This window comes from Oryctolagus cuniculus, chromosome X (assembly GCF_964237555.1).
Source record: "Oryctolagus cuniculus chromosome X, mOryCun1.1, whole genome shotgun sequence".
NCBI classification, from domain to species: domain Eukaryota; kingdom Metazoa; phylum Chordata; class Mammalia; order Lagomorpha; family Leporidae; genus Oryctolagus; species Oryctolagus cuniculus.
Genome location: NC_091453.1, coordinates 114,887,506 through 114,904,286, shown reverse-complemented (window position 1 = coordinate 114,904,286; position 16,781 = coordinate 114,887,506). Strand labels below are relative to the sequence as shown.

Sequence of the window (16,781 nt, the reverse complement as noted above, 5' to 3'; positions counted from 1 at the left end):
GACAAGAGCCTAGGGTGATTACTGATGCCATAAACAAGAGTGTCAATTTGTTAAGTCAACAACAGGAGTCACTGTGCACTTACTCCTCATGTAAGATCTCTGTCCTTAATATGCTGTACATCATGATTTAATGCTATAACTAGTACTCAAACAGTATTTTTCACTTTGTGTTTGTGTGTGGGTGCAAACTGTTGAAATCTTTACTTAATATATGCTAAATTGATCCTCTGTATATAAAGAGAATTGAAAATGAATCTTGATGTGAATGGAAGGGGGGAGGGAGAGGGAAAGAGGAGGGTTGTGGGTGGGAGGGAAGTTATGGTGGGGGAAGCCATTGTAATCTATAAGCTGTACTTTGGAAATTTATATTCATTAAATAAAAGTTTAAAAAAATTTTTAAAAAATGTTCATGAATTGAAGGCTATGTGTACACAGTTTTCAAATGGTTTCCTAAGTAAGGCCAATATTCATGGATCAAATTTGTCATTGAAAATATGATCTCCCTGACTTCTCCAAACTTCAAGCTTTAAGAATATTTACAGTACAAATTCCCAACATTTTGGGTGTTTTGACACCCAATTATAGTTTAGTTGAAGAAAATTCAAGAAAGTTTTTGCCAAAGATTTATTACCTACACACAATTAATTCAAATTTGAACTGCCTTAGTCTTCAATGGAAAGCAAATCGAAATATATGGCCAATAACTAGAAATCTGCAGATTTTATTGAGGAATAAAACAGCAATATCTAGTATTTTGCAAATCCTATATTCCAAGCTAATGTACATTATAAATGATCAACCAGATACAGAGGCGTAATTAGCTCATATAATCAATATCATTTATAAAATGCATATTTTACATAAGATTCTTTGACAGTTAGTTCTGAGGGAGTAATTAGATGCTTTGAACATTACAAAGAGGGGGGAGGAAAAGAAAAAAATTTCATTGGAAAAACCACTATACTCACTTCAACTTCTTAAAGAAATGTACCTCCCTTGCTCTGAGTTAAATTAAATCCCTTTGTGTTATCATTTTAGGAAACTATGACTTATAATAAATCTGTTTCCAGTTTGTTTTCTTCCACATGACCACGGATTTTATATAATACAAACTGAGGCCAGATGATTTATGCTTGCATTTATTTGAGATTGATATAATTAAGGGCACACATATATATCTCTATAGATGTTTACAGAGATACATCAATAATGGTGTTGTGCCTGGAAGTCCTGGTGGATATTCTTTAATCCACCTGCACCGCACTGTAGATTGTCGTGACAAAAAAGAAGCAGGAAAAAAATCCGATTGTTCCTGAAACAAAATGAAAGAAGATCTTTGTTAACCAGACATCATAGCAAATCAGGAGACCCTTCTCAAAAACAAAGCAAAACACAAAGCCTGTCAATTTTGAGATAGGCTACAAATTATCCAAACCTCCAGACTTATATATCATCAAATAAAGCTGTCTTGCTGAGCAAACAGGATGAGCAGCTGGGCCAGAGGTAGCCTCTTGCAAATGGGTACAAGAGACCATCTGATTGACTCATACAGGTCTCTAACTGAAGCAAAAAATAATAAATAAATAAAAAGTTTTAAAAAGTAGCTTCAGTTTTCCATTTCAAAAAGCATACCAAGGCTAGTTTCTGATACAATCGACTCCTTATAACTCACTTCAATTTAGAAAACATAAATATTATTATTGTATGTGGCAAAATGGAGACTAATCTGTTTATTTGCATATCTTGAGCCTCTATTAGTTTTCAAAATCAAAGTTTTGTATTATTAAACTTGAAAAACTTTCCTTTTCAGGGGATTTATCCTAAATAAATAACCTCATAGAAGAAAAAATATATGCATAAGGTGATCATAATACTATGATTTATAATATTGAAGAATTACAAACTAAATGCCCCCCAAAATAAACAAATAGCTTAACAATGGCCTAAGTACTCAATGAAGTGGTATAGACACCAAAAATTATAAATACAAAGAATATGTAGCAGCATGGTATTAGGCATTAAGCAAAAATACCAGAGTTCCAATGACTTGCAGGCATCACACAATGTGAATGTTACATAAACATAAACATGTGGATTAGATAGAGCACAGCACATACAAAAGAAGATACCTTTAAATTTTAGCATGATATAATTAGGGTAAATTGTTCTTTAAGGCATGATTTCATTGATTTTCAGAATATGAGAGTAATTTTTAGATGATGTTAAGGTTCAATTACTTAATCAAAGAATCTCTGATATGATTTCCAGATTCTATAGTCTAATAGGGTACCCCAAGACAATTCATCCAGGAAAAATTTTATTCAAAAAAATTCACAAAGTTTTAGGCAGGATTTGGAAACTTTTTGTTGCCACCCTCCAAACTTAAAATAACTTTCCACTCACTATATCATCATACCACCACCTTCTACCCTTCACAGTTCTTTGTCAGTAACCACTAGGGTATAGTGACTAAAACCATGAATTCAAAGTGACACAAATCTACTCTGTTGTTTACCAGATGCCTGACCTTGGGCAAATGATAATCTTGCCAAGCCTCAGTTTTCTCAGCTGAAAATGAGGATCACACCTGTCCTACTCGTAGGCATCCTTCCCTGAATCCAACAACTTCAAAGGTTCAGGAGACAAAAGATGTAAGCTAAAACATCCCTAGCTTCAATTTGTTGCCTCTTTTCCCTGTAAATCAGTGAAATGTCTATAAAGTTTCAACTTTTCAGTGTTTTACCTACAATACACAATTGCCTCCTTCCTGAAACACAAAAATCCATCAACTCTCACACTGCTCTGATAGTCAGCTGAGTTAAAGAATCTGCCCTTTGGAGTCCAGCAATCTATCTACTTTCTCTGTTCCTCAAATGTGAAAAGAAATCATAATCTTACCCCACTAATACTTTGCTGAAAGAAAAAGGATACGATGCACTAGGCTGCTTGTTGGAGTAAGCACTCAAGAGATGATCACTATCACTGATGGCCTGAGGTGTTGGTGCTTGGAATAAATGGTCACATGGGGTTTATCTGATGAGTGCAGCAGTCCTCAACATCAAGTACATGTTGGAATCTCCTGAGGAGATTTAATCAAGACTATTGCTTGGGTCACACCCCCAGAGATTGTAATCTAATTGATCTAGGATGCAGTCCAAGCAGCAAGATTTTGGAAAGCTATCAGTGAATTTTAACAAGCAGCCAGGGTTCAGAACCTCACTGGAACAGTTTGTCTCTTTCTCCTTCCTTCCCTTACTACCTTCCACCTTTCCCTTCTTTCTCCCTTCCTTTGTAAACAAAGGCAAGTAATCAATGAAGAGAGATGGGGAAATTGCTCTTCTAAGGATCACTGAAACACACAAGTTAAATGCAACTTAAAGGGTCTGGAGAAATCAAACTATTTTTTCTATAGCCCAATTGCCTATATCACAACTTGGAGATACAAAAAGTGAGAAGGGAAAAACAGGGGGGAAATTATCTCCTTGATGTCTTCAGTTACTTTTGCCTCAGGTCAGAGAAAGCACTAAATCAATACTAGAAATGCCCTAATTTCTTCCTAAGCTTCATAATCTTTTCCCATTGGGTCAGGTGATACATACTCAAAAAACAGCCCAACCACAGGACCTTGAATGAGGTAGTCCAAGACAAACAGAGAAGCCTATTTCCCTCCCTGCACCCCCATTCCTTTCCTTAGTTGCAACCCTACAATATGAAGAATTCACGCTCTGATTCTGGTACTGGCACACAATGCAATTTTTTCTAAAGCTTTCCCAATGTGGTTATATATATATATATATATATATATATATATATTCTTTTCTAATAAGAATAAACTAGCTAAATAAGGTATTTTGAAAGTCTACCACTTTCTGTTCAATATAGACAAATCTTTAAAGAGTGTTTCCACAGCCACTTGGGTACTAAATTCCAAGACACATGAATTTCAGAATTTGCAGCAGTGACTAGACATGCAGGAAAAAGATCTTCCTAAAGTTGAGATTTCAGTCATTGTGCAAAGGAATAAATGGAAAGCTTGTCTGCAGAAAAGTGTCCTGGGGACCTTCACTCCCACAAGCTCCATTTAATTCAGCATTCATTAAGCACTTTCTCTACATCTAGCACTTTCCAGATGGTGTGAGGGAGAGAAATCAGGCTCTTATAGGTAACAATTTCAATTGGTGGCTATACTACATATTACCACTTATACAGAGATCAGTCAGAAACGTAGATGTCATTCTTAACTCCTTCCTCTTTTGCACCTACAACTTGTCAGTGACCAAGTCCTATAAATTCCAATTCTTTAATAGCTTTTGAGTCCACCTCCTCCATCCATCTTTCCATCTCCACAGCCAGTTTATCCTGGCTCGTCTGCCTACTGCCAACCGTACTTTCAAATCCATTGTTTGCTCTGTCAGTGTAAATGCGATAGTTACAAAAAAAAAAAAAAACTGATTGTTATGTCCCTACTTTAAAAACTTGAGTAGCAGGGCCGGAGCTATGGCATGGGGCATAGTGGGTAAGGCCACCGCCTGCAGTGCCAGCATCCCATATGGGTGCCAGTTTGAGTCCCGGCTGCTCCACTGCTCATCCAGCTCTCTGCTATGGCCTGGGAAAGCAGAAGATGGCCCAAGTCCTTGGGCCCCTGCACCCACATGGGAGACCCGGAAGAAGCTCCTGGCTCCTGGCTTCAGATAGGCGCAGCTCCGACCGTTGCAGCCAACTGGGGAGTGAGCCAGCAGATGGAAGACCTCTCTCTTTCTCTCCCCTTCTCTCTCTGTGTAACCCTGACTTTCAAATAAATAAATAAATCTTTTAAAAATAGATCTTAGTGAGTATTTCAGGCATGGAAAGCCAAGACACTCTGGCAAAAAAAAAACCTAAATGAAAGATCTCTGTGAGTGACACCCCAGTGGAAAGAATGGGCCATCAAAGAAAGAGGTACCTTTCTCTGAAGGGAGGAGAGAACTTCCACTTTGAATATGGCATTGTCTAAATAAGATCGGAATTGGCGAACTCAAAAGGCTTCCATAGCCTTGGCAACTCATGACAAAAGCCTAGGGTGATTATTGATGCCATAAACAAGAGTGTCAATTGTTAAATCAACAACAGGAGTCACTGTGCACTCCATGTAGGCTCTCTGTCCTTAGTGTGTTGTACTATGTGAATCAATAGTATAACTAGTTATCAAACAGTACCTGACACTTTGTGTTTGTGTGTGGGTGGAAACTGTTGAAATCTTTACTTAGTATATACTAAATTGATCTTCTGTATATAAAGATAATTGAAAATGAATCTTAATGAAGAATGGGATGGGAGAGGGAGCGGGAGATGGGAGGGTTGCGAGTGGGAGGGAAGTTATTGGGGGGGGAGCCACTGTAATCCAAAAGCTGTACTTTGGAAATTTATTTTTATTAAATAAAAGTTAAAAAATAGATCTTAGTAAAAAATAAGAATGGGAATAGGAGAGGGAGGAGGAAGAGGGTGAGAGTGTGAGTAGGAGGGCAAGTACAGTGAAAAGAATCACTATATTCCTAAAGTTGTATTTGTGAAAAGCATAAAGTTTATATTCCTTAAAAAAAGTTTTCTGGGGAAAATAAAAATAATACATTAATCAATTTTAAAAATTACCTGGGTGTCAGATAATGCCAAACTAAGAAATTTTAATTTAATCATGCCAACAGCTAGAAGTGAATGAAGACAACATAAGCCAGAGAATTAGACAATCAAATTTGCACTTCATGAAGAAGATGATAGTGATGGTGACAGCTGTTATTTACTTAAACACTTGTTGTATGTCTGATTCTGGATTAAGTGCTTTACATGTTCAATGACACTAAGTTAAATTTTCTGAAGTACTTACTATTATTTTCCCCATTCTATAAGGAAACATAGGCTTGTCAGGTGAAGTGATTTACCTTACAACACAGAGCCAGTAAATGATACAGCTGGTACCCAAAGCCATTTCTGCCCTTAATTGTTCTAGGACAGACATTTCCAAAATGAGCTGAGATGATTAGGAACTGCTTTCTGCAGGAAGACATCAAAGACCAAGAAGCAGCTGGACAACAAAAGTTTGGAGCAGGGAGGCTGGGGCAGAAACCATCCTTGTATGAGATGCCAGAAAATGTAAAATACACAATTCAAGATTGTCAAAGAATGCAACCTTTGCTTCCCACTTGAGGGAATGGAATACTTTCTTTCCTTAAAAAAATTTTAGACTGATACTCAAAACCAGAAAGAAAAAAAAAAATACAAGACCAAGAGATACAGTAGGTCCATGACTAGTTGAACTGGGAAAAACAAGACCCAGAAGTTTTCCAAATCTATAAGAACAGAGACAACTGTATCTTGTTTCACTACAGAATTTAGCACTTTCTTTGGTTTATAAATGTTAGCTGAAATAAAAATGAGCTGGAATTGAAGAAGGAATGAATTATTTCAGAGATCAAACTAGCCTTGACCTCTCTATCCTAGTATACTGTAGAAAACAGGAAGGATGTGACACTTTTTTTTTTTTTAAAAGGAAGTATTGAGTGCACACGGAAGAGACTTGAGAGATTCTATTGTCATCATATGTTCCTGAAGGTGATAACGTGTTGTTTTACATGTACCCGTCTTAGTTTCCCCAGTTAAGAGTAGTTCACTTGGTCAAACAGAAAACCTTAAGGCAGGTTCTGCAGGTGTCTTTTTGTTATTGTTTTGACTCCAGCTCAAAGAAAAGTGCCTGCTTCTTAAAGAGGACATAGAGTTGTTTTTGAGAGAATGACCTTTGGGTTCAGTCCAACCTGAATTTGAATGAATAACAGCTTCACTATTTACTAGATGAGTGACTTTAAGTCATCTCTCTGGGCCTCAGTTTCCTTATCTGTGCAATGGCCATTATGAAAATTAAATGGGATAAATGTATTCAAATAGTTGGCACATAACCAACTCAATAAAAAACAAATAGTATTGTATCTAAATGTTTCTATATTCCTAATTAGTACATTACCATGCCCAAAAAAGAAGCTTAGTAAGTATTTGTTAGTTGGTTATTGATTATCATTAATAGATATTTATATCTTTTTAATCCCTTGGCCTTTAGAATTGAAAGTTTTAATAAGGCAGAACTAGCAACAACTTGTTAAAATAAAACACAAAAGACACATTATATCTTAACATTTATGTGTTAAGATAATTAGACATTCCCTTTAGTATACTGTGAAGAACATCGATTCTTTAATTTACTGATAAAATATTACACAGTAGGCTCTCAGATTAAATTGAGCTTCATTAGCTTCTTTTAATGAATAAAAATATATTCAAAACACACTTAGTGAGAAGCTAACAGAAAAGTGCTTTGTACTTAGCCGATACTTCTTCTGCCTCTTAAAAGTCTTTGTATCGGGGCTGGCACTGTGGCATAGCAAGTAAAGCCGCCACCTGCAGTACCAACATCCCATAAGGGAGCTGGTTTAAGTTCCAACTGCTCCACTTCTGATCCAACTCTCTGCTATGACCTAGGAAAGCAGTTTTGGGTCCCTGCACCAGTGTGGGAGACCTGGAAGAAGCTCCTGGCTCCTGGCTTCAGATAGGCGCAGCTCTGGCCATTGTCGCCAATTGGGGAGTGAACCAACAGACGGAAGACACCTCTCTCTCTCTCTCTCTCTCTCTCTGCACCTCTCCTTCTCCCTCTGTGTAACTCTGACTTTCAAATAAGTAAATAAATCTTAAAAAAAAAAATGCTTCACCATGCCACTTAATCAAAATGTTAGCAAAGCTTATATTATGCTATAAATTTCATCATGATAATACAAGATAACATTTTAAACTTAAAGACATCATAAGTGCTTATTGGGATCTTAATATCCACAGCATCAAGATAGATATATATTATTTCAATTAACTCTCTTAAGAATTTAACTTGTTTGTTGATATCTGAAACAAAACTTGATGCAAATAAAAACTGGCAACTGTCCTCCAATCAAGAACAACGATGTGTATCCATTAGACACCTGAATAAAAGCAATCAAATTTTAAGAGATCATAACACAATACTTGGCCAAGCACATACTTTCAAATTTTTAATGTTTATTTGTTTATTTTCATCTACTTGAAAGAGCAAGACACAGAGAGACAAAGAGAGAGGGAAAGAGAGAAAGAGAGAGAGAGAGAGATCTTCCACCAACTAGTTCACTCCCCAATGCCCACACAGCCAGGAGTCCAGAACTCCATCTAGGTCTCCAAGTGGGTAGCAGGCGGCCTAAGCACTTGGGCCACCATCTACTGCCTCCCAGTATGCGCATTAGCAGGAAGCTGGATGAGAAGCTGACTTGCCCCAAATGGTAGAGTTAAAAACATACCAGGGGATTCCAATTCAATCCCATCAAGGTGGCATGTACCAATGCCATCTCACTATTCCAAGTGATCAATTTCAGTTCACAATTGATCATAATGAAAGGACTAAGAGTCAAAGGGAGCACATAAACAAGTCTAGTACCTGCTAACACTAACCGATGGAATAAATAAAGGGGAGAGTGATCCAACATGGGAAGTGAGATACTCAGCAGACTCATAGAATGGCAGATGTCCTAAATAGCACTCTGGCCTCAGAATCAGCCCTAAAGGCATTCGGATCTGGCTGAAAAGCCCATGAGAGTATTTCAGGCATGGAAAGCCAAGACACTCTGGCAAAAGATCTCTGCGAGTGAGATCCCAGTGGAAAGAACAGGTCTTCAAAGAAGGAGATACCTTTCTCTGAAGGGAGGAGAGAACCTCCACTTTGACTATGAGCTTGTCTAAACAAGATAAGAATCAGAAAACTCAGAGGGCTTCCATAGCCTTGGAAACTCATGACTGGAGCATAGGGAGACTACTGATGCCATAGACAGGAGTGTCAATTGGTAAAGTCAACAACAGGAGTCACTGTGCACTTACTCCTCATGTAGGATCTCTGTCCTTAATGTGCTGTGTATTGAGATTTAATGCTATAACGAGTACTCAAACAATATATTTCACTTTGTGTTTCTATGGGGGTGCAAACTGTTGAAATCTTTACTTAATGTATACTAAACTGATCCTCTGTAAAAAAAAAAAAAAAAAAGAAATTATCAACTCCCAACTTGACTCTCACTGGGATTAAACATGACAATAGGTCTGATCTGATTTCATCATCATTTAAAAAAATCATCTATTATTTTTCACTTTATGTTTCTGTGTGGGAGCAAACTGTTGAAATCCTTACTTAATGTATACTAAGCTGATCTTCTGTATATTAAGATAATCGAAAATGAATCTTGATGTGAATGGAAGGGGAGAGGTTGTGGGAAAGGGGAGGGTAGTGGGTGGGAGGGATGGTATGTGGGGGAAGCCATTGTAATCTATAAATCGTACTTTGGAAATTTATATTCATTAAATAAAAGTTAAAAAAAAAGTAATTTGCTTGGGGCTTGCACTGTGGCATAGTGGGTAAAGCCGCTGCCTGCCTGCCCATATGGGTGCCGGTTTGAGATCCAGCTGTCCCAGATTCTATCCAGCTTTCTTCAATGGTCTGGGAAAGCAGTGGAAGTTGGGCCAAGTGCTTGGGTCTCTGCACCCACAGGGGAGACCTGGAAGAAGCTACTGGCTCCTGGCTTCGGATCGGCCTACCTCCATCATTGCGGCCATTTTGGGAGTGAACCAGCAGATGAAAGACCTCTCTCTCTGCCTCTGCCTCTCTGTAATTCCACCTTTCAAATAAATAAACAAATCTTTAAAAATAAATAAATAAATAAATAATAAAAGTAACCTGCTCAATGGAGTAAATAGCTATAAAAATTATAAATATGAAGGATATGTAGCAATGTGGAAAAAAATAGTGTATAAAGTGTCTTGTCTTCAGTCACAATTCTCAATATTGAAAGATGATAGTTTTGGAGTCCTACACTTTTGCTGTGATGCTATGGATGAATTCAAGCAGCAGTGGAGAATGTGTTGACTGCAAAAATGAATACTAGGGGGCTGGAGTTGTGGGTAGCGGGTTAAGCCACCTCCTGAGATGCCAGCATCCCATATGGAAGCCAGTTCAAAAATCTGGCTGCTCTGCTTCCAATCCAGATCCTTACTAATGTGCCTGGGAAAGCAGTGGAAGATGGCCCAAGTGTTTGGGACCCTTTCACCCACATGGGAGACCCAAATAAAGCTCCTGGCTCCTGGCTTTGGTCTAGCATGGCCCCAACCATTGAAGTTATTTGGGGAATAAACGAGCAGATAGGTCTCTCTCTCTCTCTCTCTCTCTCTCTCTCTCTCAGCCTTTCAAATAAATAAATGAATAAATTACCTTCAGAAACATTTGTAAGCAGTAGAAAATAGCAATTAATAACTGTCCTATTGTGTATGTTTATATTCTTTAGGATAATTATTTAATTAAGGATATCTGGAGTAAGAGTTTGACACAGCAGTTAAGATGCCACTTGGGGGGGTCGGCGCTGTAGCGTAGTGGCATAACGGGTAAAGCTGATGCCTGCAGTGCTGGCATCCCATATGGGCGCTGGTTTGAGTCTCAGCTGCTCTACTTCTGATCTAGCTCTCTGCTATGGCCTGGGAAAGCAGTAGAGGACGGCCCAAGTCCTTGGGCTCCTGCACCTGTGTGGGAGATCTGGAAGAAGCTCTTGGCTCCTGGCTTTGGATCGGCTCAGGTCCAGCCATTGAGGTCATCCGGAGAGTGAACCAGTGGATGTGAGAGCTCTCTCACTCACTCGCTCTCTCTCTTCCTCTGCCTCTGCCTCTCTATGTAAATCTGCCTTTCAAATAAATAAATCTTCTTAAAAAATGCCACTTGGAATGCCTTTTAAGAGAGTTTGAGTTTGAATTCCCACTGCATTCCTGATTCTAGCTTCCTGCTGATGTGCACCCCAGGAAGCATCAGGTGATGGCTCAAGTATTTGTGTGCCTGCCCCCAAATATGGGAAACCAAGATTGAGCTCTGGGCCCCTGGCTTCTCTGTGCAGGTATTGGGGAAGTGAACCAGCAGATGAAAGCTTCCCCCTCCTCTCTCCCTTCTCCCTCCGCCTTTCAAATAGAATTCAAAAAATGTTTAAAAAGACTTTTTCCTCACAAGTGAAGTAACATGAAAGTAGGTAATAAGTCTTCCTTCCTGCTGTGAACTTCAAAATAATAATGATAAATATAAAAAGATGTCATTTAAGAATCTGTATGAAGACAGGACTTTTTAAAATAAACATGGAAACATGACACCATGATGATACCTCCTCTCTCCATACTTTATGCAATTCAGGAAAAACTACCTGGTTAGAACTCTGAGGGATACATAGTAAGCTTAAAACGTATTCCCTGTCCTCAAAATTCTAATCTGGATAGGTAGAAATAGTCAAAAATCAGGAGGCCATAAGCCTGAACCTAATGAGAAGTTCAGTTTTGAGAGGCTTAGATCAATAAGCAAGATTACATTGGATGTATTCAGACGTTAATAGAGAAGGATTACGAGGGTACTTTGAATGGCCCGTGGAACAACAGAATTAGAAGATGAGTTTATTTTGGTGCAGAAGAATTTTGGAATCTATGCACACAAGGGATTTTCATTTTACATGTCCAAAAGAATTGAAATCACTATAAGAGATAGCTGCAATCCTATATTCACTGCAGCACTCTTCACAACAGCCAAGATATGGAATCGATTTAGGTGTCCTTTGATGGAAGAATGAATAAAGCAAGTGTGGTACATATATACAATGGAAGGCTATTCAGCCACAAAATGATGAAATTCTGTTACTTGCAACAACATGGATCAAACTGGAGGTTATTATTTTAAGTGAAATAAGCCAGGTGCAGAAGAACAAGTATCATATTATCTTCTTTGTATGTGGAAGTTAAAAAACAGTTAATTTGAACTGGGAAGGGGAGAGGGATGTCAGAAGTAACAAGTTCTAGTGTCCCACTGCACAAGGGGAAAACCACAGAACAGCATAATGCATTGTATTCTTATAAACAACTGGAGGAGATGAGTTGATAGGCTCCAAACATGAGGAAAAGATAAGGAGAAGGAAAGGCTGTTTGCCTGATTTGACTGGTTTGTGCTGTGTATGTTTGCTGAAATAATACACTGCACCCCATAAAAGTACACAAATATTACATAGTCATAAAAAATTTCAAACACTAAAGTTTAAAAATAATAAAATTTAAAATAAAGAAAGCTCTTAGAAATGCACATTATTAGAAACCATGCAGAGATTTCAAAGTGTTTTTTTTGCGCTGGGATAGTCATTGTGGTACAGAGGGATAAACTGCTGCTTGGGATGTTCACATCTCATATCAGAGTGCCTGTTCAAGTCCCAGCCCCTCCACATCCCTTACAGTTCCTGCTAATCCACAAGCAAAGGCTGAAGATGATGGTCCAAGTACTTTAGTTCCTGCCACCCATGTTGGAGACCCAGTTGGAGTTCTGAGTTCCTGGACTGAGCTTGGCCTAGGTTTGGCTGTTGTGGGCATTTAGGGAATGAACCAGTGGATGGAAGATCTCACTCTGCCATTCTCTCTCTCTCTCTCTCTCTGTGTGTGTGTCTGCCTTTCTTTTTCTTTAACAATTCTTTTTATTACTTATTTGAAATGCAGAGTGACAGACAAGACAGAGGGAAAGAGGTCACTCATCTTTTGGTTCACTCCCCAAATGGCCTCAACAGCCAGGGCTGGACTAGGCTGAAGCCAGGAGCCAGGAGCTTCTTCCAGGTCTCCCACATGGGTGGCAGGAGCCCAAGCACCTGGACCGTCCTGTGCTGCTTTCCCAGGCATATTAGCGAAGAGCTGGATCAGAAGTGGAGAGGCAGGACTCAATACAGCGCCCATAAGTATGCCGGCACTTCAGGCTGCAGCTGAACCTACTACACCACACCACCAGCCCCCAATATGCCTTTCAAATAAATAATAAATCCATAAAAACTTTCTTGCACCAAAATAAACTTTTAATTCCATTTTCCATGAACTTTCTGAAATTGTCACATGATGTTATTAAATTGTTTAATATTTAAATTGTCTTCTATAAAGAAGACTGAAATCTTTAAAAATTTTTGAATAAGAATGACATTATTACTCCCTTAAAGTTCCTCAACTTCCTGTCACTCCCACAATTAAGCATAAATTCCTTTATACAGTTTACAGGCTCATCATAATATTTGAATGTTCCTTCCATTTCTAACATCACTATTACCAACCAGTGCCATCCTCACTCTTAGCCACCCACCTCTTTTACAGAATCACTTATTTTGCAAAGTCCTTTAAACTCATACTTTTTCTTTTTACATCTCTCTCCCACTAGAAGACAAGGTCCATAGAAATAAAGAACATTATCTGTCTTCTTCACTCCTATGGCCCCAGCATCTAGCATAGTGTCTGGCACAGTGTAAGCATTCTGTAAATATGTGTCAAAATTAATCTTGGACTGAGCTACAGTATTATAATAAAAAAAAAAAAGTTCAGCTGACAGCATATAGAGTGGGTTAGAAAAGGAGAGATTAGAAGCCAGTGCTGTGACCTAGTAGGTTAAGCCCATGCCTATGGCGCCACCATCCCACATGGGCGCAGGTTTGAGTCCCGGCTACTCCACTTCCAATCCAGCTCTCTGCTACAGCCTGGTAAAGCAGTAGAAAATGGCCCAAGTCCTTGGACCCCTGCACCCATGTGGGAGATTGGGAGGAGCTCCCGCCTCCTGGCTTCAGATTTGCCTAGCTCCAGTCTGTCTCTCCCTTTCTCTCTATGTAATTCTGACTTTCAAATACATAAATAAAAAAAGAACTAGACTTTAAGAAAAGATCAATGAGAGATAAATGTTTAAAAAAATAAAAGAGCCGGCGCCGTGACTCACTAGGCTAATCCTCCCCCTGCGGCTCTGGCACCCCAGGTTCTAGTCCCAGTTGGGGCACTGGTTCTGTCCCAGTTGCTCCTCTTCCAGGCCAGCTCTCTGCTGTGGGCCGGGAGGGCAGTGGAGGATGGCCCAAGTGCTTGGGCCCTGCACCCGCATGGGAGACCAGGAGAAGCACCTGGCTCCTGGCTTCTGATTGGCGCAACGCACCGGCCATAGCGGCCACTTGAGGGGTGAACCAACGGAAAAAGGAAGACCTTTCTCTCTGTCTCTGTCTCTGTCTCTGTCTCTCTCTCACTGTCTAACTCTGCCTGTCAAAAAAAGAAATAAATAAAAAATAAAAGAAAAGGAGAGATTAGAGTCTAGCAAACCAAGTATAAGGCTACTGGAGTGATCCAGGCAAGAGGGAATAATGACCTGGATTAAAATTGTAGGCATGGACATTTTGTACAGCAGTTGAGAAACTACTTGGGATGTCCACATTTCAAATTGGGAGTGCCTCAGTTGGAGTCCTAGACCGAATTCCAATTCCAACTTCTTATTAATGTGCACCCTGGGAGGTAGCAGGTGATGGCTCAAGTACCTGGGTGCCTGCCACCCACATTGCTGACTTTGGTTCAGTTTCAGGCTCCTGACTTTAACCTGGCCCAGCTCTGGCTGTTGCTGACATTTGCAGAGTGAACCAGTAGATGAAAGATTCTCTCTCTCTCTGTCTCTCTCTCTCTGTCTCTTTCTGCCTTTCAAATAAAACAATGAAAATAAATCATTTTGTATAAAATTTTAAAGACATTTTGGTAGGAGTAAAAAGCAAAGGAATAGACAAAAAGTTTATAAGCCTAATTGGGAAAGTAGCATTTATTAGATGTAAATCACGGAAGGACTATGTTAAAAACTCTTCAAAATAGGCCAAGGTTGTAGGTTAGTGATGATAGTCAAAGACAGAAAGAAATCAACCTAAATAAATTTGGGAGAAAGGAGGTGCTAGCATCATTTTTGGGGCATGTTGAATTTGCAGCAACAATGGGACATGCAAATGTTTGGAATATGGCTGGATTGAGATTATGACTAGAGATACAGATTTAGGAGCAGTCAACATTAAGGAGATAAGCCATCAGACTGAAAGAAATCTAAAAGGGACAGTGTAGAAAGGAAGGGATGAAATGTTAAGAAAAATTCAAGTTAGAAGACAGGAAAAAGAAGGAACATAAGAAAATATACAGTGGTACACACAGAATAATGCAAATGTTGCTGAAAGAATTTCACAGAAAGGTGTTGAGTAGTGTTAACTGCGGAAACCAAAGAGGGTGAAGACCAGGGAAAGGCTATCAGATTTGACAAGAGATCACTGTCAACTTTTGAATGTCAGTATTCAGTGTGGTCTGGTGACAGAAACTAGAATGCAAGAGATGGAGCAAACCAATTAAGAAAAGATTTTTGTCAGCAACGTGATCATTCAGGATTACACCTGTTTTGAATGAAGATGTTGTAATATAAACTCCCAGAAAACAGCAACTTGAGTCAAGCGTTAGGTAATGAGAAAAACAGAGGCCTGAAATTATTGTGTTCAATACATCCAGCTGCATTTATACAAATATAAAAGTCAGTAACTCACTGGGTGGGGTGGGGCATATCTGAAAAAAAGCATAGACTACATCTACATACAAGGATATGTATGAATCTCATAAGAAACACTTAGGGAAAGAAACTAGGCACTAAAAAAACCAGATGTAGGTGTGGGCATTTGGTGCACTAGTTATGATGCCTGTTGAGATGCCAGAATTCTGTATCAGAGTACCAGCTCCACTCTTGAATCTAGCTAATGCATATTCTGGGATGGAGCAGAAGATAGCTCAAGTACTTGGATTCCTACCACCCACATGGGAGACCTAGATGGAGTGCCCAGCAACTAGCTTTAGTCTGGCCTACCCCCTGTTGCTGTTGCAAGAATTTTGAGGGTGAACCAACTGATAGGAAGAGATCTCTCTCTGTCTCTCTGTCTCTCTCCCTCCTTTCTTCACTCCCTCTCTTTGTCTCTCTGCCTGCCTGCCTGCCTTTGAAATAATAATGAAAATAAATGAAATGAATAATTATAAAAAGAAACCAGACACAGAAGAGTACATCTTGTATGTATTAAATATGAATGTATGTAATGTATATACATTCATTCACATACAAATCAAAACCAGGACAAATTAATCTATGCTGTTACAAGTCAGGACAGTGGTTGTCCTGTGGCAAGTGAGTGGAAGGAGACCCAACAGTGACTGATGATCAAGATGGGTGCTCGTTTTGAAGGTGTGCTACTATGTGAGAACTCATCAATCTGTACACTTGTGAAGTATGTGTTTTTCTGTATGTATGCTTAAAAAAAAGTTAAAAACCAACAATCAGGGGCCGGCATTGTGGTGTAGCAGATTAAGCTGTCACCTGCAACACTAGCACCCTTATGGGCACCAGTTCGAGTGCCAACTGCTTCACTTCCAATCCAGATCCCTACTAATGTGCCTGGGAAAGCAGCAGAAGATGGCCCAAGTGCTTGGGCCCCTGCACCTATGTTGGAGACCTGGAAGAAATTCCTAACTCCTGGTTTCAGCCTGGCCCGGCCCCAGCGGTTGTGGCCATTTGGGGAGTGAACCAGAAGATAGGTCTCTCTCTGTCTCACCCACACACACACACACCATAACTCTGTCTTTCAAATATATAAGTCTTCAAAAAAAAAAAAAAGCAAACATGTTGCTGTGGTCTGTATGTATTTCCCAAAAAAGCATGTGTTAAACAATCTCTAATGCAATAGTTGTCGAGGTGGAGTCTAATAAGAGGTGTTTAGATCATGAAGCCTCCACCCTAATAAATGAATTAATGTTACTTATAAAAGCACTTGAGATTCTGAGTTTGAGCTCTCCTTTCCTCATACTGTTTTGCTTTTCTCCCTTATGTCATAGAAGGACAT

At 39.3% G+C, this 16,781-nt stretch overlaps 1 protein-coding gene across 2 annotated transcripts in view; it reads right to left on the bottom strand.

Moving 5' to 3' along the window:
* Positions 1-1,123: 1,123 nt before the first annotated feature.
* LOC100353059 (transmembrane 9 superfamily member 2) overlaps positions 1,124-16,781 on the bottom strand; it is a 95,246-nt gene continuing 79,588 nt past the window's right edge. For both annotated transcript variants that reach the window (XM_070066948.1, XM_070066947.1), the window contains exon 17: positions 1,124-1,312. In XM_070066948.1, the coding sequence (XP_069923049.1) occupies positions 1,245-1,312 (68 nt within the window). In that variant the 3' untranslated portion in view covers positions 1,124-1,244. The remainder of the gene's footprint in view (positions 1,313-16,781) is intronic.